Source organism: Trachurus trachurus (genome assembly GCF_905171665.1).
Source record: "Trachurus trachurus genome assembly, chromosome: 5".
Lineage (NCBI taxonomy): Eukaryota > Metazoa > Chordata > Actinopteri > Carangiformes > Carangidae > Trachurus > Trachurus trachurus.
This window is the reverse complement of record NC_139896.1, coordinates 26,509,567-26,536,673: the sequence shown is the minus strand read 5'-3', so window position 1 is coordinate 26,536,673 and position 27,107 is coordinate 26,509,567. Positions and strand designations below refer to the sequence as shown.

The 27,107-nt window shown below is 40.5% G+C and overlaps 2 protein-coding genes across 4 annotated transcripts in view; one reads left to right on the top strand and one right to left on the bottom strand.

The window, feature by feature from the left end:
• The window catches only part of anks1ab (ankyrin repeat and sterile alpha motif domain containing 1Ab), a 44,118-nt gene extending 33,432 nt beyond the window's left edge, over window positions 1–10,686 (bottom strand). For all 3 annotated transcript variants that reach the window (XR_014595384.1, XM_083971595.1, XM_083971594.1), the window contains exon 1: window positions 10,219–10,686. Coding sequence is in view for 2 of the 3 variants with exons in the window: in XM_083971595.1 (XP_083827721.1) it covers window positions 10,219–10,512 (294 nt within the window). In the remaining variant the exon portion in view is untranslated. The remainder of the gene's footprint in view (window positions 1–10,218) is intronic.
• phc2b (polyhomeotic homolog 2b) overlaps window positions 1–27,107 on the top strand; it is a 233,622-nt gene that overhangs the window by 83,662 nt on the left and 122,853 nt on the right. The gene's annotated exons all lie outside the window — the stretch shown is intronic.

Here is a 27,107-nt window from a genome sequence, read left to right as displayed (position 1 = left end):
ATCATAGTATCAAGTCACTGTGGGATTCACTCCGTTTTGGTCTGTCTGGACATTTCTTTAAATATGATATCCTCTTGGGTCTTTGAGGAAAACTGTATTATTTAATCAGCAAAGTGGCCCAGCGGATGTACTGGCTGATATTACCTTTACATAGATATTTGCATATGTGTTTGTCATCTGAGAAGTATCAACAAAATGCAGTATGTAAATGCTATATGTCTGGGGTAAATCACCCATTAGCCATTATGTATAGACGGTAGATTGTAGGCGTGTGCCAAAAAATCGATTCACATAAGAATCGCAATTCTCATATAATACGATTCAGAATCGATATAAAATGTCCTAAAATCGCTTTTGAAAAATAAAACAATGAAACAAAATACAAGATAGACTGAAGCAGAAATCATTATGAATCAAATCGTATTGAATCGAAAATCAATTTTGAATCGAATTGTAGCCCCAAAAATCTGAATCGAATCTAATCGTGAGATAGGATAGTAAAAGATTCCCAGTACAATTCATACAAAGAGAACAAGACTAGGTCAAAACCTAGCAGGTGGATGGCCAAATCTTGTGAATCATCAATTCCGTGTTAAATAAATGGACAATTCATTAATCCAAAAAGTGTCCCTTCTCAGGAGTTGCTTGATCACATTGTCTCCGGGAATGTGTGGATTCAGTCTTATGTACTTGTCAAATGATTACCCAGAGAGGTGGAGTGAGAAGAGATGGACTAGCCTTCTTGGGGGGGGGGGAGTTTTGAAGCTTAGTTTAGATATAATTTAGCTTTTATTTACTGACAGAACTCCAGAAGGAAACAGATTTTAATTTCAGACAGGTCTTTATATCTCTCTGTTTTATATTTAGAGTTGGTCATGGCATTAGTAGGGAGGGAGCCTCATTACTGATGACTTGTGACTCTCCTACTCTCTCTGCTCACTGTGTACAATCTTTGGTTGTTCTTCAGCCTTCTTTAGTAATAATGATACATGTAATTAAAGTAGTTTATTTGCCATAATGGAAGCGATGATCAGTGTGTCGGAAGCACTCCTTTGTTTCCAAGACACTTACAACGCAGTTCCAGAGTAGCCAGGAATCATCGGCAGCTCGGTAGACTGTAGCTCAGCACTCTGTTGAGCAGTAGTGGAAATACCATCACTCAGTCAGCCAGTCAGTCACTCAGTAAGCCAATTAGTCAGGAAAATTCACAGTTATAGGTTGGCCCTATTGTTGGGCTCCAGCCTCCAGCCATAAAGAAAATTAAAAAAATTAAACATGTCATGCAACATATTCTTTGCTGTTTGATATAATAAGAAAACTTGCATGGTTCTCATTTTCCCTAACTAAGAGAGAACATATTCTGTTCATACTTGAGGCATCTTGGATACACCGAATGTGTTGCAACTGAGTGACATGCAGATGGCAAACTACCAATTACAATAATTCTTGAACAGTTTATCAACGCAAATGGCACAGAGGAGAGATCAAGACTGATGGTGCCAACATAATCAAATTGTATAATACAATATTCTTATCTTCAGTGTATATTTTTTCAGTCAGAAATGAAGAAGCGACTACATGTTATCGTTTTGTAACAGTACGAGACATGAGCTGTCAATCATTCTGTGAATTTGGAACACCACCTGCAAATTTGCAGTGGAGAAAAAAAAAACTGTTTACTTTCTCTTTTTTGTTTTACAAGATCTTCCTGGAGCTGTCTCACCATGATAATCTGAGTCTAGCTGTGAGCTGCTTCTCAAATCCATATAGAGTGCATTGTAGGGTAAAAGTGTTCATCAATAAACCAGAGAAAATGTAGGAAATTTAGCATAAACATTGACAAAGCTGAGAATACGGAATTTTGTCATTTTTCCAACGTTAAAATCCTTCCCTTAAAACCTAGTCGCCAGTATGTAAATGGGACACAGGAGGTAGGCTATTTTATAAGGGATATGTAATTTCAATTTACATCAACAATAATCTATTCTCTCTGCATAATGGAAATGATATGTATTTTTAATCCTGCTTCTGATCTTTTTTTTTGCACGTCATTGCCTTTCCGTCTCTCATTTTGTCCAGTCAACAACATGCTAGCTAATAAGATAGAGACAATAAGACAGAGTACAGTATTGTCAATGGAGTCAATGTCTCCTGCGCATAAATAATGGCTGTGAGCCCAAACAGAACAGATAATGGAAATGATGGCTGGATATAATGAACTAGCCAGACAGGCTGCCTGCTTCACTGGTGCTGGTCTAGAAACAGAATTACCGCCTCAGTATCATCATCAATAAAGACAGATGGGCCAGTAGCTCCCATATTTCCATCCAGCAGTGCTCATGCTCATGATTTAGATTGTTTTTCATAATTATTGACAGCTGTGAAACCATTCAGCATTAATAAAACCCACCGAGAATGGTAACAGTAAAGTCAGGATGGTCTGCATGGTGTACTACTATAAATGTGGCGACTCGTAAGTAAACGTGAGGTTCTAGCATTGCCAGCCCTACTGTTACTTTGTTGAGGTTTTACCATGTAGTTTTACTAAACCCATCTTGTCAGGCAGCGCTGGGAGTTAATGTCAGATAATGTCAGATTATCATAAATTTTATTCCCCTATGTGTATATTTTCACCTGTTCAAAAAGAGACCTCCATTCTATATGTGACTATAACGGATGGGAGCATAGATTTACGTCTTTAAAAGCTCTTGATCAACTTCTTCTTTTTTTTTTTTTTTTGGGGATTAACAGCTGAAAAATGATCGATAATCAATTGGGTTGATTTGAAATGAAGACAATCTAAGACAATTTTGATAACTGATTTATGGTTTCATGGTAGAAATAGTCAACCAGTGACAAATGTCATCTAAGTACCCAGCCCAAGAGACCTTGTTCTGGTGGATAATTTGCATGTGGAGGGGAGCACTGTGATTAATGGCTAATTTCCAGCCATGAAATGTCTTGTAAAAATACAGTAGATGTATGTGGACTGATTTCACAATCCAAATCTTCATCAAACTTCTCAGCATGTAGGCTGCGAGCTTGTAGGTTGTTGTTGCATCCTGTAGTCACAGGGATTTTGAATTTTTTGTGACAGACAGAAGCAGAAAAGGAGGTGAATGCTGGATGCAAAAGAAGCCCAATGGCAGGTTTATACCGACGTCCTACATCTGGTGAGTAAGACAACCCTGCTCTGAAAGTCTCTATCTCATGTTACTGCAATTTCCAAATGTGAAATGATCTTTTATTATTAGTAAAAGATTGGTTTGACCTTCAAAAGAAGCCGCTGCTATGTTTGTCATAAAAATGAATACGTTACATAATCAAACATACAGCAATCGTCATAGCTATTTTCAAACTAGCAGACCTGCATTCTTAAAAGCACACAACAGGTTTTGAATAGGTGGAGCCCCTGCATGTGTGCAATAGCCCCATTAAGCAGCAAACTGGAAGCAGCATTGGGTCTCCTATGTCACACCTGGTGAAAAGTGTTACAGGCAATGTGACAGGTGAAATAGGACTGTACCTCTTTTCACCCAGCCCCCACCAACATTACCGCTAATCTCATATTCATGTACCACATCTGTCTAACCAGATCTTGTGATGTGTTCACTCTGCCGTAGCTCTCTCTATAAATTATAAACCAGCTTACACATACATTGAAAACAGTCCATTTTTAACAACTGGCATTACCAACATAAAAATGTTTTGTATTTTCAGTTCTTTTTTTTCCATTTGCACTGTGGCTAATTCAATTCATACGCTGAAAACTAATTCTGGCCTACAAATCATGTTAGGAGCAATATAAAATATGTTTTCACTTTATCAGTTTAAAATGATTATACCTCATGGGTGTATAAAAAATAATAAACATTTAAAACAATTGGTATAGACATAAGATCACATAATAACAACACAGGTACTTTCATTAGAGGTCCCAAACTACTTATGTTATGTAAAACCACAGCCATTAGTAAGTGAGGAGGCATAAAAAGACACATACTGTAGCACTTTAAAAGCTTGCATGTGTAATGACCTCGGAAATACAGCTGGGAAATTTAGAGTACACACACGAACGAATCCACTCAAGCATTTGTAACATGTGGTTGTGTTAACCTTTGCCTTATGAGTATTGAACAGATGTAGTGAAGACATCAATCACTTTAATCATACATGCCATTTCTATTATTAGTATGATGTGAAATGGTGACTGAAATGCAAGTTTCTTATATAATAAGGTTATGGTGGTGACATCAACCTTAAAGGGAAAGTAAGAATCCCCCTTCAAACACTTCAACGTGCAGTGGTGTAAGGAGTGTGGCTGTACCTTGCATTTATGGGTCCACTTTGTGGTCTAGCAGTGATTCTTATTTTCTGTAGATAACTGGCCAAATGACAAGAGGGGGACGATGAATTGCTCCATGGAGTCTAAAATGCAGTTGAACAGGAGAAACAATGACATTTTCCAAAATGTCAGATACTGACAATAGCCTTTCTAAATCAAAGACAAAAACGGAAGATGGCTTCATTTAAAAAGCAGATAATCTTTTGTGGTGGAGTACATCGATAATGTCCACGAGATGTAGTTACGAAGCACTTTTAATAATTACTATCATCATCCTCGATAACTTTAATGAGGATGATGATAATAGGGCTTCCTCATTAAAATTATCATGACATCATAATTAGCATCATTTGGGCCATGTGTAGTTTTGCTTACTAAACACAGCATAATTGATTTTCTGTTTAATCGATTACCATTAACCCTTCCATGCTCAAACCAGTGAATACTCCTACAGCTGAAGAAAGTACCTTGCTAAGATGATGATACTGTAGGACAGCAAGACTTCGAAGCCACTCATTCGATAGGTTCATCTCCAGAAAATAAATCAATATAATTTTATTTTATTTGGCAAAAATGCCAAATAAATGTTAGGCACTGGCTAAGCTTCAAAAATTTGAATTTGTGGCTGTTCTTGCTCTGGCATTAGGCTTATAGCAGATTAATCTCTATTGAATCATGAAAGGAGGCTGAAAATTACATGTCTATTCTGATGATACAAGTCAGCAGTAAAACTCAAGCACGTGGAAGCCTCCTTTCATATTAAGCTATAGCTAACGTTACTAGACGGGATTTGGCTAAGGTAACTGGGCTAATATTAACTAAAGGTATAAGATACTAACTTGAATTTAACGAAACACTTAACTTGAAAAGCAGTTGTAACGCTGACAGATAACTGCTCCGTCGTTGTCCTCGCCAGTGTGTTACCGGTTTAACTTTCTATTTAGCTGACCGTGCTAACTTACCGGTAGCTAACTGACAGTTGAAAGCATGGATGTATGGTTGAAAGCGAAAGCTGTTCCTCCTCCTGTTACGTTTCTCTGAGCCGCTCTCGTGGGCTCCTCCCCGTTGCCCTTATTTGGTATTCCGGGACTTCAGCTGACAAAAATAGATAGGCTACAGGGCCTGTCCCAATCGTCCCAATCGTCCCAATATGCACAGCACACTCGATCATAGGCTTTAGTGTAAGTGCGCAAGTGTGTCCCATTTCTCCAACGACCAGCACGCTTGATATGCACTTTACCCAAAGATACTCTTACTACAAAGATACAGCTAGATTTACCTTTACCCACACTTACGGTAAGACCGCACCGGAGCGATATAAATCCCACAATGCACCAGCTGGTGAAGTCTGCCGTCACCGGGAGAAACAAAGCCACGTTTGGGAAACACCATTGAATACATTTCAATAAAAAGAGTTTGACTTTCTATCTCATAATTATGACTTTTTAATCTCATATTTTATATACTTTTATCTTTTCAGTTTCAGTTTTGTTGTCTTTAGGCTTCGTTTACTTTTACATCTGATCAATCATTTTTGCCCTGTTAGGCTATATAATTATGAATTTTCTCTATTGATTAGCCTATAATTTAGGCTATGTGAATATTTTTCATCACGCTCCGTTTAATCCTATGTGTTTTTCTTTCTTTCTTTCTTTCTTTCTTTCTTTCTTTCTTTCTTTCTTTCTTTTCTTGTTTTTTTCTTTTTTTTTTTTTTTTACTTACGGAGCTTTTTACACGAGTGGAAATGATGTGATCCAGCAGCAAAGATGTTCAGAAAAGAAAATTGAATTTGAGCCCATGTGGATCTTAACATTAGTGTAATAACTCAAATCAGATTATGTAGTCCAAACTTTGTGCCAAACTTTGTGCAACAATTAATTTTTAATTCCTTTATATTTGTCTGCTTGTCTGTCACATCATCCCAGTTAACTTCCAAACAAGGCAATTAATTTACTTGGACTTGGACTGACGGTGACCCAGTGATTATTTGTGTGATTACTTAAAGGATAATTTCCGTTTTTTACAACCTGGACATTATTTCTAGCATAAAATACAATCATTTTACTCACCCAGAAACTTTGGTGTCATTTGGAGTTGTTTTGACGAAATTAGCCCCAGTGGAGCGGCGCGTATATCCGTATAATGCGAGAGCACGGGGCACCCAATGCAGCCTCTAAATAACACATTATTCGCCGCAAAACTCGTTCATTTCGCCAATATTTTGTTATGATACACTAGTGATATTCCCCTCCGAGCCCGTGGTGGCATGTTATCAACATGCTGCGCCTGTAGGTTGACTACTAACCTCCGACCTGGAAGATGTCATCTCCGACCGCTGCCCGGCTCATTCTAATAATAATCATTCTGCTTCGGCATTCGGGTCCATTTTTAGCTCAACTAGCCGGAGCTTTAGTGAGTCCAGGTTGAGGAGAGGAAGCCTGTGGAAGCTGAACTTCATCCAGCTGCTCATTTTGTTCTGACAAGTCAGAAACACGCAGAAACGAACCATAGCATTAGCCGTAGCAAGTTAGCCGCGCCGGGCAGCGGTCGGAGATGACATCATCCAGGTCAGAGGTTAGTAGTCAACCTACAGGCGCAGCATGTTGATAACATGCCACCACGGGCTCGGAGGGGAATATCACTAGTGTATCATAACAAAATATTGGCGAAATGAACGAGTTTTGCAGCGGATAATGTGTTATTTAGAGGCTGCATTGGGTGCCCCGTGTTCTCGCATTATACGGATATACGCGCCGCTCCACTGGGGCTAATTTCGTCAAAACAACTCCAAATGACACCAAAGTTTCTGGGTGAGTAAAATGATCTTATTTTATGCTAGAAATAAGGTCCAGGTTGTAAAAAACGGAAATTATCCTTTAAGTTATTGTTACTGGTGGAAGAAATTCTAATGGGCAGTTTGACACTTTGATCGTACACCTAGCCTATATTAAAAAAGTAATGCAGAAAGAGCATCCACTTATACACTCCAGTCAGGTGTCAAAAGAATGATCCACTAATCCAACAAAGGCTGACAGGAGAGGTAGAGGACACTATAACGCACCCTCATAAATCACGCAGCAATGCTCAAATATAACCACCTACAGTGCAGACAGAGAGTGAAATTAGTGTGTTTCCACTGAACATTTTCCTTTTATATTGGCTACTGACACTTACAGATGGCTTAACATTTAGGCCACATGAAATGGCCATGTTTCTTCAGTGTTAATAGTTCAGAGAGACAGCTGTTAGAAATAAAAAACGGTCTCACAAGACTGTCTGCATCTCCTCTTTGTTTAGGTAAAAGTTTGAACAGAAATCCAAGTGCTTTCACTAGCCTACAGTAGGACCCAAAAATGGTCAGTAGCTATGTAAGCTGCCAGATATAATACAATTTAAACTAGACTACTGTGGGGTTTAAAGGTTACACTTCAAATAATAATTTCCTTTTTCTAATAATAACATCCGAATACCAATGTTTGTGTTCAGTATGTTGGCTCTCGGCGAGTGTGTGCATAAGAGTGTGTTTATGTATCCGACTTTAAGCTCAGCCTCCCCCTGAGCCTCATGTGTCGCTTTAATGTTGATGTCGGTGCTTGATCGCTTCGTGAGATGTACACACAAGCCAGAGTCGTTTTTTTTTTTTGCCCTCCCCCATACACACACACACCCATATCCCGAACCCAAACAAATCCCTTGAAATCTGGAAGAAAAAGCAGACACTCGGGAGCAGCTGCAAAACAGGATGCCCTTGAGAACAGGACACTCCACCCAACATGGCCTGAATAAACATTTCTGTCAGAGGGCAGAGGGGTGGAGCAGAGAGCAGGCACAGTACAGGGAGGAATGACAAAGAGAGGGGTGCGCAACGCCAAGTAAAAGTTCAAGATGTCTGAGTGTTTTGAAATGACACCAAAGTGCCCTTGTAGAAGAAGAAAACGCTACATGATCACAAAGTACGGCATCAGCTATGCTCTTTGAAGACCATGGCCCAAATTAGAATACATTTGTGGCAAAATGGGTTGTGCCACCATGACTATTATACTTGGCATGAATAATTTAGCCAGCCACTGAGATGCCAACCTAAATCTGAAATGATTAGCTGATCAACAGGTGGATAATTTAATTTATTGTTCAAGTGATTTTTAAGGATGAATGCCAAAATTATAAAATTATAAAACTCAATCACACTGTTGGATTTTGACTACAAAACATTCATCCAGGCATTTTTTCTTGCTGTTTTCTTACTGTCCAATAGATTGTTATCAGATGATTGTCAGATGTTTTGATTGAAAATAATTGTTTGTTGCAACCTTACACCACCTTTATGATGAAATAATTCTAGCTGTCCTGAGGATTTCTGTAGGTTAATTATTTAGCACACAGTAAGGAATTAAAGCAATCTTTCACAACAAACATTATCTTCTGTGTGTAGAAATCAATGTGAATATAAATTAAATCAGTCAGTACAGTCCCCTTTACTACAATCCTTTAGATCAAGTCATTCATTCAGCTGTTTCTGTCTTAGGATATTTCAACTAAAATTGGACGCAAATCAAACAAAACCGACACATATATCCAATATTCCTGGACACAATCTTCTCCTAATGTTCTCCTAAAAAACTGATTCCCACAGTATTTCCATGCAATCATAGCCAAGGCCCTGAAAACAAAAAGACCACATTCAAAGAGATAGGTGGTGAAGACTGAGATAAATCGAGGTAACAACAACAAGACTATAACAACATAATTACTACTGAGTCTTAGGCTTGTGGGGCTGAACTCACCCAGCACATGTGAAAGCATGAAACAACAACTGCTCCTAAACTGAAGTTGACTCACAGTATTGCATTTCACAGGAAATAAACCAGCACTAACATCATTTTCACTGCAACTTACAACTAGCTTGCCATGCGATCAGTTTGGTATGATCAAATATTGCATAAGGTCAAAGCATAACGTATTAGACCTAACATGATCATATAGATTTTAAATAAATGCGATGCGGCATTAAGCACTCAGCAGAGAGTGTCAGAAATGCTCTAATAGGCTGTGGATATTAAACAAACCCTAATTTTACCCTTGAGCTGTACACTGCAATAATATGCCAACAGTTTTCAGCCATTTCCCCCGCTGGTTACAACTAGGTGCATTTGGAAGTTGTGATAATAAATGATTATTCATTTCAAGGTCTTTGCAGTGCTTTGGGGTATGCTGCACTGATGCTCCAAAGTTCTCAAAAATCACAAGTTAAGACACAAATGGGGTGAGGGGGGGTGCTCACAGTGGTTTGGAAGTAGATGGCGCAAGACGGGGCAAAGGAGCCAGAGGAGTGCAGGAGGAGACAGTGGAAGCGTGGGTTGGCCCCTGAGACATATACTGAGTGGATGTGGAATGACAGCACAAGCCCAATTAGTCTTGGATGCCAGGGCTGCTACAGGGAGGTCGGTGCAAGTGATCAAGCCATTCATGCATTCAAGCACTCGCCCGCAGGCACTCTCTGCCGACAGCCTGGGTAAAGTTACTCTATCGCTGCTTCTGCCGGACTCCTGATCTCTCTCGTACTGCTACCTCTGCCCCCCCCCCCCTTCCTTCCCTCCTTCCTCTTCTCCCCTCCTCTCCTCTCCCTCCCCTCCCTCCTGAAATGTGCTGCCTCACCCGTTCCCATTTCTTTCTTTTTTCACACTAATCCTCCGCTGCCTCTCTTATCGGTTTCCCTTTTTTCCTCACACATTCACACGCACTTGCACACCCTCTATTAAGGACATTAACACACTCAACTTGAAAGCCTGACCATGCCTTAACACCAAAAGTGCCACTCCCTCTGTCCTCTTCACCCTCCCACTTGTTTCCCATCCCCAGAGCGCAAGTATTACCTCATCCCACTCAGAGGCGAAGGAAGGCATGCGCTCCATGGACGGCTGCCCAGAGCTGCAGTTAGACACCGACCCACTGCGGCCGGCCAGACCTCCATCCTCTTCTCCAAGTGGTGATGCCAATAAGTCAGAGTCTGACTTGGACAAGCTTCGAATAAGCCCCAGGTCTGCAGGTCTGACTTTACCCGTCGCAGCTGATGCAGACTCAGGTGAAACTTCTCTTGAGTCCTTGATGTCAGCCTCTGGATTCTGAATCCCCTTGTCGGGGCTGGCATCCGGCGTGCACTGTGCCATTGTTTTGGAGCTGCCAAGTGCAGCTCAGGGTCCTCAGTTTCCTGCAGTACTCTGACTTGTTTAGGCAGCCCGGAGAGTGACTCAAGGTCTTTGCAGAGCTTTAAAACTTCGGGTGGTGGAAAGGCATGTCAATGGTGGTGCTGAAAAAAAAAAGTGAAACATAAGTACTGAGGAAATCTGCCTGCACTCCAAATGACTCAAACTCATGCTATTGTTTGGAGGGAAAGGGAGCACATAAGTGAGAAACAAGCACAAAGGTCCACCCACTAGTTGTATCCTGTTGCCCTCCCCTTAGTGACTGGCTGCCTCACGGAGACCCCCTTCTTTATCCTCTCAGCGGTGACTCTTTTCATACTCTCCCACTTACTTTTCTCATCAGTTTGTGTATCTCATGCAATTCCTGAAACAAAATCCTTTCCCAGTGGAATCTGAATTAAGAACCTCGACACACCACAGTGTTTACACCACAGAAACACGTGGATGCAATGAGTCTGTTGTACTTAAAGATACTGTAGCCTGATGCCTGACTCAATCAGCTGAAATCAGACAAACACAAAATGACTCTTACCTGCTGATTTATTTAGCTCTGGTTCTTTCCCTTCCTTCGTGTGTTTATGTCCATCCTGTTCTGAGGTTGTTCTCAGACTCTTCAGGAGGACCGGCACTGTCCCATGGAGAGGATCAGAGGGGACGGGAGGACTCCAAACCCTGGCCTTATTCAGACTGACAGCTGGGGTAATCAGTTTACTGACGCACTGGGTGGCTGCTCCATTTTCAAGGAGGGACGGACGGGATTCCTCCTTAGCTGTCTGCGTGTGTCTCTGAGAGAGTGTTTGTGCAGGAGACTGAGGTCACTGAGTTGAGCTTAGTTTTGTTATTGTTGGAAAAGACATGGTGCAAATCATATTTCAGACCTTTATTGAACCAGCCATATGAAGCTCCGCTCACATCTAATCTGGCTTTCTATCTAATACTTCTCAGTCCAACTCTGTCGGTGACCTGAAATGCGGCAGAAAATAAAGGACAAACATTCCATTCATCTCTCATGTATGTGTATTGTCACAAATCAATTTGAAGCTAATGTGGTGACAGCTCTCCATGGTGTGACACACTGATCCAGATACCAACAGCATTATAGATTACACTGATTAATTCCAATTTGTGTGGAATAGGGGTCATAGACAAATAAGGGTTGGCAGGATGAGCAATTCAAAAATATCTTTAAAAAAATGTTTTAAAAGCATGCATCAGATTTGTTAAAATGTAAATTGTGTATCCAAGTTGGTTTTATGTCATTTCAAATGACATTTGCACCATTTTTTCTTAACAAAAGTACCCTAAGACTGCTGCTGGAAATGTCAAATGGTGTAACCATGAAAGAATATTGAATATTTTATCCCCCTATAGTGTACTTAATGAATGCACTTTCTTCTGAAAACTTTAAACTGATTGTTGAAACTGACTGTTTCCATATTTAAATGTTTGATGCATTTTGGAAATACTGAGCAGGAAATATCAGGAAATATGCTTTTCTTCTAAATAATGTGACAAATGGTGTAGAATTTCTTAAGAAATGTAGTGTTATATTGCAAAGGTGAATTACATTTATTTCACATTTGAGTCCAGTTTTATAATGAGATTTTCATGGAAAAAAAATACACCATTTGACATTGGGTTGCATCAATTGGTGTAACCAGTATTTTTCATAAAAATATGACACACTGCCTGACCACGTTCCTTCTGCAGTCAAACATTGTTTTTTGAAGAAATGGACACTGAAAGTGATAGTCTTCGAAGTTAAGTGGACTTTAAAAAAAAAAAAAAAAAAAGGAACATCTGACAATAATGAACCAATTTCTTCTACTGACAACTGACAACCAACAGCACAACCAGACATTTTCCTCTTCTTTTCTCTCTATTCTCCCTGATCTCTCCATTTACTACCTCTATATGCAATATTTCCAGTGTTTTTCTGCCACCAACTGCAATGATGTAATCATAACATTGACTCCAAAATGGTCTAGTGATTTTATTTATTTAGTTTGATCACTTAAATTTCTATAAATGTATTATATATTAGCAATGAAATAGCAGACATGTAAATAAGTATATTTTACAGATGTAAATTGTAATGTTTGGGTAATATTCCTCCTTTAAAGGGATCATTAGATTTTTGGCAACTGTACAAGTTCAAAAGTATTTAAAAAAAAAAAAACATCTTTAATTACCATCATAAACTACTGATATTTGACAAAATTGGCCTCTAACAGAAAGGCTTTCAATGGGAGTCAAATGGTGTAACCTGTTAGACCATATCCTGTCACATGGCATTCTTCTCAATACTGCAAACTGGCCTCTTAAATGGTAGTTACATTATAGCTACTTGACACCACAGATTCCCCAATTTAAATTTCATATTTAGAACAATTGTATTCCATTACCTTTATATAATATAAGATCATGCCAAACTAATATCGTGTTTTATTGAGAATTTAAGTGTTTGAAGCAAGTTTAATTATTTGGTGCAAAGTTTTCATGGTTATACCACTTAGACATTTTTGCCATAATTCTCCAATACATTCTCTTAAAACGGATTAAAAGCAGAAATGTTTATATTGGGTCCCCAAAGAAACAATGTGTGCAAGGTAATCATACATTTATTTTCAAATTCTAACCCTTTAAATTTGACTAAACCATATGGACACAAAAAATAAGTGTCATGTCAGTGAAAGAAAATATATTATCAAACCATAAATGCATTAAAGTGTTTTTATTGTGTTCTTTGACATGGTCGTGTAAGGGGAATGTGAACTCTTGGGAACTGCAGCGGTTAAAAAAATTGAAGAAAAAAAAAAAAAAAAGGATCTCAGACACTCTATGCTATTCATGACTCTGAAAAGGATCTGATGCTGACAAAAGCATCTCTTGTGAGCCATCCTTGGTATTCACAGGCAATCGTAGCCATGCACTGTGCGCCTCAGTGCCCTGTGCCCTCAATCAGCCAAGCTCCTTGCATGCTCACCTCTTCCCTATGGGCAGCGCTGGTATGTGCACGACAGAAAAGATAACATCCTTCTCTTGCCAAGGAGGGTTAACACAGTCGCACAATGCTTAGCTTACTTAGCTGGCACTAACAAAGGCCACATCTAATGAAGCACATGGAATTGCACACATCTAATGATCTCTATGACTGTGATGAGGATGAAACTGTTTAAGAGTCCCACATCCTCTGTGCCATTTTAAACAATAGAGGCTCTGGAATTCAACATGTTTCAAGATAATGATGTCTTCACGGCATATTAGAGCGACTAAAATAAAACATGCATCCCCTCCTTCAGCTGGCTGGCTGCTGAGCCCCAGGCTAAAGACAGCAGTGACTCATGAACACTCTTCTCTAACAAAGACATGCACACTGTGCAAGTCACAGAGAGGCAGCGCATACAGTAAACACACACACACACACACACACACACACACACACACACACACACACACACACACACACACACACACACACACACACACACATTGGAGTGCAATGTTTTCATCTGCACACTGTGTGTATGTGTGCACCTAAATTGTTTGTGCTCCCTGACACGGATGCCTTTTCAGGATTCTGTGTGTGTGTGTGTGTGTGTGTGTGTGTGTGTGTGTGTGTGTGTGTGTGTGTGTGTGTGTGTCTGTGACGTTCTTTCCACCTGCTGTTATGTGTCCCCAGGGTCCACAATTGACATTTTTAATAACACTGCGCAACTTCTAAAGCCACTTTTCTCACCACTCCAGCCTGTAAATCATTATCCTTCTCTGCAATTTGGTGCCCTCCAGTTCCCACCTGATCAGCCGGTATTAAGCAGGCACAGAATGAGGCCACTGGGTAAAGATCTAATAAAGCTAATCAACCTAGGATGCTATTACCTGAAGATAGGCTGTCTGGCTTCAAACAAATCCACAAATTGCAATAAAACTCCCAGTGAGCTAGTCGTGAACACCATAAAATGGGCTCTATACTTCCCTCTATGCTTGGGAATCTGAAGATGCAAATGACAGTCATAGGGTTCAATCTCTGAAATCCCACTGCATTGTGTTTAGCTTGGTCTCCTAAGAGTCTGAGAGGACGTTCACCCGAGAGTCATGGACAAGAATGCTCTGATGCTGACCTTTGAGGTCATCTGTTCCCCAAGGCAGCAGGGATGCCATTCAACCAAAGGATCACTTTCAGAGCCCCTAAATGTGGGAATTTTTACTGTTCATCCCTGGAAAAGCAGGAAAGCCCCAAAATAATAATGTCCAAGAACAAATAATGCTTAACAGATAACAGAGGTTATTTACAGGCCAACAGCATGTGCTGCACATACAGTGCCATTTGAAATTCAAAACAAATTCAACATGCAGTTTAATTTTGAGGGTGTCTCATTTTTGTAAAGACACTCTTCAAATATTGCGTCATTGTAAAAAGTTAACTTTAAAGTTGGGGATGAAAAGAAATCACTTCAGTGGAGGCAACAGCAATGCTGAGTGACTAAAAGATGTGACGCCTGTGAAAGCTTTCCAGCAGCCACAGACAGAGCTGACCTCTCTGCAGGGAAATGCGAGGGCAAGTGTGCACGGCTGAGTGAAGACGTAGCGCTGGATATCCATCAGCGTTAGAGATGGGGAGCGAGAAACAGACACTGGAGGGTATAGATACAATCTTTTTCCCAGCGCCCAACTGTGTTTAGTTGGTAATCTCACTGGATTATTCTGTGAATTTCCCCAAATAACCTCTTATCAATAGCATTTGGTGCATCTAGGGAATTTGACACCAGATTCCATAAAAAATTGGTGCAGAGTAGTTTACTTGTATTTTTGACCAGATTAGTGGCATTTCTCTAAGATTTGCAAAAATCTTCTCTCTAAGATTTGCAAAAAAAACCTCCATGGCACCACTGGAGAAAAATCTGTCCTGCAGACTTTTCCTTCAGCGAAGGAACATTCAAAAATGTTTTCACAGATACGTTCGATGCTCGGTGACCCCCTCAAGAATTGTAACCATTTTGGCATTTCTCTGACTCTATATCCATCTAGTGCCATATTCAGGTGAGGATTTTTATTCCGAAAAACCTGCAAAACTAGTGACACTGAACTCAGCTGAATTTTAACACGCTAATAATAGGCTTAACAGCATGGTTAAAAAAAAAAGAAAAAAAAAGTTAGCATTGCCATTCTGGGTACGTTAGCAGATGAAAATTTATAAACAACATTTGTGGCAGCTTGTTTGAACCCTGTCTTTACAATCAAATAGTCTTCTAAGCTGAAAAAGCTTGAGCAGGCACCTTGGCCTTTTACTGCAGCAGCAGTCACTCAGTGGAATATATCACTCCTCGTACTAATCAATGTTTTTAGTGTGAAGGCTCCTGGATAAACAGGATGTGATCTGAATTTGAAGGCTGGAAAAAAATGGCGATAGTTGGTAGATGCCTTTGAACAAGGCGCACTGTGCATTCGACACATATTAAGATGTAAAATAGAGAGCAATCAATCCTGAGCGGGACATCCCAGCACTGCTGCAGTGAATTCTCACCTTCAAAAAGTGGTGATTATCTGTGATGTTACTGCAGCATTTCCACTGCATCATTTTCAAAAGGAAAACATTTTTTATTGGTCTAGTGTGATAAGGGGATTGCTCATTCTTTTCTACCACGCTGCGTGGCATCATGTGCCACAACAACTGCTGCTGGCCACATCAGGGTAAAGATAAATGTAAGAGATAAATTTAGCACGCTGGAAAGATCAGAATCGATGTGAGACGTGGAATTCAAGTGCAGTTCCTTCATTTGTGAATAAGATGAAGAACAATGGCGTGAAATCTGTGTGCATGTTAGGGATGTGTGCGTGCAGGTGTGTGTTCACCTGCACGGACACATGTTTGTGTGTGCACATGCATGTGTATGCGTGCACGGCTGCACGCAGGGGTAAATATTTGTCTTGAAGCCAGAGCCACGCAGAGCTTCCTGTGTTAGGTTAATGCTCTCTGTGGTGCTTTCAATGAAAACAATGGGCACTGCTCCATGTTTCTGAATTTCCCAACAGGGGGCACAGCGACGACAATGGTCACTGACAGATTAAACACATTCCCTGCTTCATTGCAGTTGGCACAGAATCTGAAGATAAGAGAAAAGGGAAGCAAGAATATACAATTTAATCTGATGATTAACAAAAAAAAACACATTTTATCAGAGGTACGCGGAGAAGGAATGACAGAGGGATGCATTTGAATTCAAGTGAGAAGAAAGGACAAAGGGAAAGATGCAGAGAGCCACGGCCAAGAGCAGGTAGAGCGGTGACGAGGAGGCAGCGCAATTAATCCACAGATAATGCTGACGGTTCACAGCCAGGTCACTCCCGGTGTAACACCGCCATAATAGCTGCCCTTGACAAGCTCCATATCCAGAGAGTGCTGGAGATATATGTCTTAATGATAGTAATGATATTGGCAGTCATGAATCAATTAGACATGCTCAATATATTCAGCTGAGAGTCAAGACATTTATTCTCAAGGAAGTGATACTCTAAGACAATCCACCTCCATAATGCAACGGCTCACGTAATACTTTTCTAAAAGGAAAATCCAGCGTTTGCACAGACCCCAGCTAGAAATAAGACAGGCATGTATTACTATCATGTCTGCCTATACTGTCTTTTATGTCCAAAAGTATATTGCTGTGGCAAAACCTGCCCTCATCTTTAGATTCACAGTGCTTAGCCACAGGCTTTTAGCCTTTTTTAACTTTTGGACATCAAAGAATTTCAGAGAGTAAGAAGAATCCTTTCCTTCCTTAAAAATAGACTCTGCCCTTGACTCTATATTGAGCATATTTTCTAAAAGCAATTTTACTTGTTGCTGGAGTAAAAGGCAAGACAGCACTCTTGTGTTCAGTCCCAGCGTACCGTTACGACTACGTCAGATTGAAAGGGTGACCTTGGTCATTCTTATTTTTAGAAAGAGAAAGTGTTCTTATTGTTTTGTGCAAGTAAAACACATGAATTCAGCCAGTAATAACTGTGAATTTAGAAATGAACAACTCCTCAGCGTGTCTTTACTGTAACAACAGGAAAAGTCAGAAAGTGTATAAAAATGAACCTGGAAATGATTTGGGTTTTGTTTTAAGAGTGTGAATGAGTTCATTTAGTGGATAGGCGATTGACTCAAATCTTTGGCAGGAGAGAGAGGGAAACAAAGAAAGCACAATAGCCAACAGTGGCAGGCAGTCAGTACACGATAAAGACGGGTTTCTCTCAGTTCTAACAAGAGCTGAGTCCTTGTATTAAACACCATTACATGCATGGATGAGATAGTAACAGATGATGGGTTTTCCAATTCCACCTTGGGCGCATATTGACTGGCAGAAGGGAACAACAGAAATTTCTGCAGGGGAGATAAGCAGAGACACACTTGATTGCAAAGACAGCTTTCCGATAGAAACAATTTGGGATACTTGAGGCAGTTTCACATACGCCTCTGAGGCCGGAAACCAAGTCATTTGTGGAAACTTATCTCTGTTTGCATGTAATCTTTCACAATCTGTATAGATAAAACTGCAGATTGTGCACCTTTGCTCTGGATTCATCATGTTGTGCATTTGTGTACACGCTGAAAGGGCTGAACTGGTGAGAAGAAAGACGGAGTAAGCATGAGCAGGATGTGCGAGGCAGTGGCACCATCTGTATTTCTTTGTGCCTGCACAGCAACAACACGGGTCTTATTCTGTGGAAACTCAGAAATCAATGACTCCCTCTGGAAATGCAGTGCACATTGTCATTTTAGCAGAAAGTACAAAAGGAACCAAGTTGAGGACAGAGTGTTTAAAGTTTTCAGGGTGGCTGGAAGACTACATAATAGACACAATGCTTGTATTCCTTCATTCATGCCTTTTTAGGCTGATTACTTTGCTCTGAAGATGCAGCTAGTGCACTCTGCCTTTGAATAATCTTGACAGAATACAAAAGGAAAATGCACGATCGACCAACAAGATGTTCATTCAGCTTTTTTGGAGAATAAACTTTATTTTGATTCTTTGCTTCTTCTTTTTTGCTTAGTGTATGTCCATATTTTATTATAAATATAATCTAAATCAGTACAATAATCTACAATTGAATGCAAGTGAATACCAGATTTAAGAGTGTCCTAACCACTCCGTTCCTTTGGGATTAAACTAATCAACTGCCTAATTTAAAGCAGAAGTAAGCGATATTTTTGTGTTAATATAAGTCTTAAATAGTTATATCTTCCGACAGCAATCACTTACATAGAGTGTTTGGACCGAAACACGGGTCTGTCAGTCACTCTGCTCTGCTCTGAGCCGAGGAGAAAACTTTTCTCGTATCCTACAAGTTTCATCCAATGAGGAGAGAGAACGGCATGAAGGGCTGTGTGTGCAGCCAAGGGATGCGCCTGAATGTGGTGACGTAGGGACGAGGACCAATAGATCCATGACGAGGGCAGGGGCTGCTAACTCTATCGGCTGACAAGACGTTATGGTGCGTTCAAGGCAACCCGTAACTCGTGTTTTTCCGACCTGTGAAGTCGTACCAGTTCGATCTGGTACGAGTTCACGGGTCGGAAGTTACGAGTGGCCGTTATAGTGACTTTCACAGGTAAAACAGGTCGGAAAAACACGAGTGGGTTGCCTGGAACGCTACAAAGTCGTAAGTCGTGACTTGAAGCTGTAATTTACGGTTTCAAAAGCCTGCCTGGAACGCAGCATTGGCCAAAAAGACCGGATCGCTTACTTCTGCTTTAATTAACATGTCAGTAACATGTAACAGCTGAGGGGAAATGACAGCTGTGAGCTATCTTACAATTGATATTGCCAAAGTTCAGTTACTGTGGTTTGGTTTTATTCTGTTTTATTCAAGTGCAACTTTTGACGGTAGTTTTCATTGAATTTAAACATTTTATATTACACCATCATATTGTATTTTTAATAGCAGAACAGATGTCAAAATGTCAGCATAGACCAAATATGTAGCCGTTTCAAGAAACTAATTGATCGAGTTTTTGAAGAGAGGCCTTTAATTTGTTGAAAAAATGGCTGAATGTTGTGGCCTTGTGACCATTTTCCAACTTTAAAATTGGTTCAGGGTAAACCACAACAACAAAACATGAACACAAAGGCAGACTGAGGCAAAGTGATATGAGAAGAAAAGAAATCATGTTAGTGATGGCACATCAGCAATGGGGCCGGGGAGCTATTTTTATATGCATATATGATAAGAACCATATGTTTGAGGTGATGAGGACCCTGATGAAAAATTCAAGTCCTTTAGTTGGAGGTGAGGTTATATGAAAAATGCATAAAGTCTGGTTATTCCAAATTTAGACATCCAGAATTGGGAAAACAAAAACACAGACAAAATACAGAGGATACAAGAATTTCATCACCATTTTCATTCTACAGTCATTATTATCATTATACTATCATGAAACCACAATACTGAAACTTGACAATATTTTATTTGATTAATTAGGAAAAAAAAGAAAAGAATTGCTGCTACAACAACAATTATTTGACTTCCCCTTGCCATTTATCATGGTCTGCTTTGTTATTTGGTAAAGCATTTAAGAGTCAAAAATAATAATATTACTACTACTGATAATAATATAAATTCTCGTAAAACTACAACTAACAATTTCAAGGTTATTCATTTAGCAGCTATTATGCAATTTTAGATTTTTTTATATTATCAGTCAATAATAATATTGCATCAGTATTCTTTTTAAAAAATTCTGTCACTGATCATCTTACAGTACTGACATAAAAACCAAATACCTGTAAGTAACGCAAAGGTGGGGTGCGTATAGTTTCATTAATATTTAATTTCTGCACTTTGATATGACACTCAGTCATCACTCATAGTTAGAAGCCATTCTATTTAACACCAGTGTATAAAGTAGTATACAGGTGAATTCTTTGGCTGTCCTTTTGACTTTATGAAACTTAGTCGTGAAGTGCAAAATACTTTGGATGCAAATGCTGACAGATGAATATTTAACATGGTTATTTATAAAACATGGCATTGCACAACACAGTGGAGCAGGTGAAGGAGAATCACTGTCAGTGTCCACAGAGCACAGCTGGCCGGTGGCAGGCCAGCACGGAGCCAGCTGAAGACACCGAGGTGGAGCAGCTAACAGTGTTACACGGACTCCAAATGTTCACCCAGGGACAAATTTAGACTTGTCACATTGAGACTTTTAGATGATGACAGGATACACAGGTGGTTAGCAGTGATGTGGATTACCTTTAATAGGGATTTCTATGCATTTACTTATATGAGGTAAACATTTGCTTGAAAAACACCAGACAAGCAAAATAAGGTCTATAGTCCACAAAGTAAATAAATACAGCAGTTACTGTAATAAATAGTTGATTTAAAAAAGAGTAATACTGGTAAAAAACAACAACAAAAAAAAACAGTTCATATTAACCCCTTAGGTGCAAACAGTAGAGTCTTGCATTGCACTATAGCGCTGTAAGCTAACTGTTCTTCTTCTGCTATCCCAAGATGCCACATTGTGCCGACAGTGAATCAATCCCAGAGGGGAAAGAAATAATAATTCCAGCCTTCCTCCTCCTGTTCACATACAAGAGCCACTAATCAAATTAGCCTTAATTAAATCTGATTCGATGTCATTCACTTGCTAAGCGGGCAGGCGTTTCATTTCAACATCTCGGTGGAAGAGTGATCTGGAAGACAAACAGTCATTGATTTTTAAGTCAACCAAAGTACAACAGGAAGTTTGTAATAATAATAATAAAATAAAATAAAAAAAATAGTGAAAGTACACACAGAGCTCCAGCACACAGAGCGGTGTCTTGTGCAGCAGGTTAGCGGGAGATTAGATGTAAGCTTTGCTTTGTTTTTGCAGATACTGTGGTGTACTACATCTGTATCAGCCCGCAGGCCCATGGGAGCCCCTGCTGGCCAACGCAACCACTGTTTGAAACAAGCAGACTCAAGAAGCTCTCCCTGAGGCCAAGGAAAATGGATATTGATCTGAAGCCATGACTAAATGGATTAAATTACAGAGTAGTGTTGGTAGCAGGGCAGCAGAGAGAAGGAGACAAGAGAGAGGAGGAGGAGGTGGAACTGAAATGGAGGGAGAAACAAATGGGGGGAGGAAAAGGAGACATGGGAGGTATTGAAAGTCTACCAAAACCTTTCCCTAGCAAACTGCTTTCTTTCTCTGTGATTCTTTCGATCAATAGCCCACCCAGCAGCAGTGCGCAGTCATCCCCTGCATGCCACATACTCCCCAGCATCATCCCGGTCTTCATGCAGTTATGAGCCAATTGGCTTTAGAGACATCGGCAGTCAGGGGATTAACATTTTTCATTCAACCAGGGCTGTTGAGTGGTAAAGAATGCCAACTGCATGCTGCGAGCAAAGGAAGATGCATCATCATGAATACAGAATCCAAAACGATCCTTCACAGGGTGTAAATCAGGGCGCATCTGGGCGACTGTCAATCGCAGTCGAATCTGTTTGGTATATGAGCAATTAATCAATCAGCAATCCCCTTGAAGCCTCTCCCCTCCCCTGGCCCTGTTGATAGGTCTGGGGGCTGCAGAGAATAGCTTTCTGAGTGCCTCTCCTGTGAGCCCTGAGAGTTGATATTTGGGACATTAATGCGTTCATGTGTATGACATGAATATCAAAGAGGTGAGTGTGAAGTGCACTGTAAAAATGAATAAGTCAAGTCCATTTCAACGACTCTTTGCAAAGGCAATTTTCCGTTATGCAATCAAACCCGTTCCTTAAAGCAGCTGTGTTTAAGACTCTTGTATTGACTAATGAATCACATAAGAGGGGTCACACGTAGAGATGAAGCCACAAACATTACAACCACCTGACTCTAACTGTACAGTTCCTTTCAGTGACCTTTAAGCTCATCGTTTTTGGCTTCTCGGCTTCAGGATTTTGGTTTGTGCTTGTGCTCACTGCAAAACTGGCCAGATGTTTCCCTCAGGAGGTGGTGGAGATCAAAGACAGAAAAAGGGGGATGAATATTGCACTTTTGAACATAAAATGTGAATCTAAATAATATGCATCAACCTTAAAGGTTATGGCATGTTAATATTCTGCTGACTGCTTGTTTACACCGCCCAAAAGTGGCCACATTTTTTTCAGTGAGGTACATTTTGAATTTTCTGTTCTCTCCTTTATCATCGACTTGTGTTTTCGAATTGCCACAACATTAACCTTAATAGCTACGTGGAGCAGTGCAGTCAACTTTGGTGCAGACTTCAAACTTTCTGTCTCATTCTGTTTGATGCTGATAGACCAACATATTTTGTGTCTTTTTTATGTCCAATATGTTGATACAGCACGTCAAACATGACAACATTGTGATTAAGCTGAGACACGTGTTCAGTGCTGTATCTCATAGGGATGTGGGTATGTGATCAGCCCCAGATTCACTCAGCATCCTGAGACAATGACCCCAAACCCTCAGCCACAGCCACGTAGATGAGAAGAACAGTCAGCACACGGTCTCATCATGGAGTCAGTCTGGGATCACAGGAGAAAATTTCCACACTACATAACAAACCTTCATCATTAAAATCATTCAAAAATCTTCAAAAAACTACAAACTGAGAAATTCCTATCAACCATGATCATTGAGATAGATCTTATATCTGATTTAAAAGAGACAAACCCATTCAATTACAATGAGATGATTACAAAACATTAACAGATTTAATAAAACTGATTATGAAGAGGGTTGAGCAGTTTCCCACATCTTATAAGAGAAAAACAGGAGTTATAAGGATTTTCTGACTTTGAAACACAAGCTAAAGAGTGCAAGTTATCAGGTCTCACTTCACAAGACAAAGACTTCATTTTTTCTTGAGAAAAGCATCTAAAATATTTATAAGACGAGCATTCAGTTATATCAAACACATTCAAGTTAAGTGTTTTTGTAGTGTATCGTAATAACAATGTCAAGAGGAGGCTGCTTTCTCACAAAGGTCACATCTCCAGCTATTGCTAAAAACATCACTGAACAATGGGTTTTCCAAGAGCTAAATTCACTCATCTTAGGGGTGTAACGGTACACACAAGTCACGGTTTCGGTACGTACCTCGGTTTGGGGGTCACGGTTCGGTAAGGGTTCGGTACAACAGACAACTGATTGTAAATCTAAAAACGATCTATTGCTGATAGCCTTTGACCGGTCGACCAGTCGCGAGCAATCGTCGTTGTGTTTCACTGAGAAGCCACACGGTGACATAAATGAGGCAAGCGGGCAAACGGCTCCTCTAACTTCACACTCTCATCACTTCTTCGTCTATTTTGACAGTTGCTGGGAGCTTTTAGGCTCATTACCGCCACCTAGATTGGAGTGAGGACTCGACTTTTTTAATATTCACTCAGACGTATTCGTCGTGTGACTGTGTGCACCGAACCGTGACCCCTGTACCGTGACGGCACAGGATGAATACATATACCGTTACAGTCCTAAAATAAGTATCAGCCCAAACCCTGGGGTGTCTGCTCCTCATTATGATACACACACACTGTATTCCTCGTGATCGAGGCCTGTTTCCTCCTCTCCTGAGCTCTAATAACAAACACTGCCCCCCCACTCCACTTCATTCCCTTGGGGGCAGCCCCTACATCCATGGCTAGATTGAATATTCATAAAGACTTCTGATTTCAGATGACACACGGGCATACGCCTGTGCTCGACATATGCATAAAATGTGCATTAACATGGTTTTATTCCTGTCTCGCTGATGCGGAGGGTGGTTGTTTATAGGACATTTAATGGAATCCGTCCCTCGGAGTGGCCATCACATTGCCTGTAATCTACGAAAGTCTCTTTGAAGATCACAATTTACAACATGCATGACTGACAGCTACCAAAAGTTATCTGATGTGGTGCATGGCATTGTCTTTGCTCCCCCTCTGGTCTACAACTATATAAATTGGCAAACACAGCGTGAAGCATATGGCTATTGCCCCCAACAAATTTGTTTCTTTTTCATATGTGGCCTAGAAATTTCCTAAACCATAAAGCCACAGAAAATGTCCTCTGGGAGTGTGAGATACAAAGAAATTTGACAGTCCATGGAAGCACATAATCAGTCATTGCACATCATTCCACTGTCTTGGCTCTAATTGTGGAGCATCGCAACTCTCTAGCTCCATCTGTTGAGACGTTTTCACAATTATAGGCAGACGTTTTGTGATCATGGACACAGAAGTTAAACATTCAGCAAAGGGAAAAAGCGCTGAATTATTGCGAGGCATCGTCGACACAAATGTCAGCTGAGATAATGATTCACTGGCAGCCACAGATTCTTATGTAACAGCTGTAATTCTTCAAACACGCTCGACTGAATAAACTAATGAGGAGCTCGGTCAACTTTCTCATTTGTCTAGTGAAACAATGTTTTTAAAAATCCATCTGTTTTCTGGATCTGCTTGTAATATCCCGGGTGTGGGGGGAGGGGGATGTTTATCCCAGATTGCACTGAGCAAAAACAAAAGGGTACACCCTGTGCAGGTCGCCAGTCTATCACAGGGATAACGCACTTGACACACACATTCACACCTTGGGGCACAGCAAACATGTCAGATCCGCTCAGGCTTTGAGGCACCCAGGTGGCTCAAACCTTTTTTTTTTTCTTTACTGTACACAACCAGTGTTGGACTATTTAAAGGGATAGTTCACCCAAAATTCAAATTTCACTCATTATCTACTCACCCTCATGTCGACTAAGGGCTGGGAGAAGTCCTCCGTGCCTTCTCTGAGTTACAGCGGGGCTCCGTGCAGCACATGTCCATATGACGGTTGCGAACGGAGCTCACTTTTCTTCGTCCAAAAAGACACACCAAAAACATCCAAATACCTCCATAGTGCTCGTCTGTAATGTCCCTCTTGTATTGAACCCCCAACATGAGAAATTGTTCCGATAAAAATTAAATAAGTCTATATTTTAAGCTTGTTTGTAGCGGAAGCTCCCAGTGTCTCAGTTCACTGCTTTGCCTGTGTCTGTGCAAATCGCGCTCACGGCGCCGCAAATCGCGCGAGATTCCGGCAGAGCAACACTGGGAGCTTCCGCTACAAACAAGCTTAAAACATATACTTATTTAATTTTTTTTCGGAACAATTTCTCATGTTGGGGCTTCAGTACAAGAGGGACATTACAGATGAGCACTATGGAGGTATTTGGATGTCCATTCGCAACCGTCATATGGACATGCAGTGCTGCACGGAGCCCCGCTGTAACTCAGAGAAGGCACGGAGGACTCTAAAACTTCTCCCAGCCCTTAGTCGACATGAGGGTGAGTAGATAATGAGTGAAATTTGAATTTTGGGTGAACTATCCCTTTAAATCTTCAGTTGAACACTGAAGGACCTGATGTTTCCATGTTAATATTGGAGTCAAATAACAAAAAGCAAGATGCATCTGTACACACACAACACTTAACGATGCTAAAACTATGAATCAGGGATGAAACGCGGTGCTTCCACAGACTCCAGGGAGGCGGGCAGGGAAAAGTCAGTGCAGACCCCTCACACCCTGGACACGACCTACTCCCACGCCTGCCCTCTGGTAAGCGCTATGCAGCAGTGCGCCAAAACAGCCAGACACAAGAACAGCTCCTTCCCACACACACTGAACAGTTAATCAGCCGTGTAATATCAGAAACAATCTCTGCACAATATCACCGTAATACTTCAGCTCAGCTGTACCCACGACTTATTCTTACATCAATTTAAACACTGCATGCACATACTGTACATAACCACTTAAATGCTTATTTCAGCACTCTCTGTACCACTTATTTTCAACTTTTTAGAGGTTGAATGAGCAAAACAGAGCCAGCTGCAGGCCAAACTGGAAAACAATGAGCTTATGACAATGTGGCAATTATCTCTACTTCACCATGTTGATATAAATGTGTTTTGTGGCCGCTTTAAGGAATGTAACCAAGGACAGCTGGTGAGCAAATGTCAAACTCCACTTTCAGCTTCTGCAGGATTTAACCTCTTTGACAGTCACACTACCTAAAATTAGAAACATAATAAGAAAACCCAGTGGGGACAATATGGGCTGGAATTAATTATGATTAAATTATCATACATCATATTTTTTTCTATTTAAGGTAAGTCATCCAACCTGCACTTGGAGCAACAGCAAACGAATACATGAATCAACTTCAAACTCAAAATTTTTGCTTCACTTGCACATGACATGAGCCTTCCTGCTACTGCAGCAGCTGTGACAGTGTTTGATTGTGTGACTGAACCTGTACATCCTCCTGGAGCACAATCCGGTCTCAACAGCAGGTGAGTCAAAACTTTGAAGACCACCTTTAAGTTCACTTGAAGAGCCGCCCCAAACCTTCCTGAGGTTTTTTGAGGAAACTGTGTTTGATTCTTTTTTAAGACTTTGCAAGATCCAGAGAAGCTCTGATTTCCTCTCAGAGAAAAAAACTGAAATGATAAAATTGTAACACGGTCTATTCAAAAATCCTGAAAAACTCAATTCTCTTCAATAGTGCACATGTAGGGCTTGAAAAAATAGCTGTAATTAACC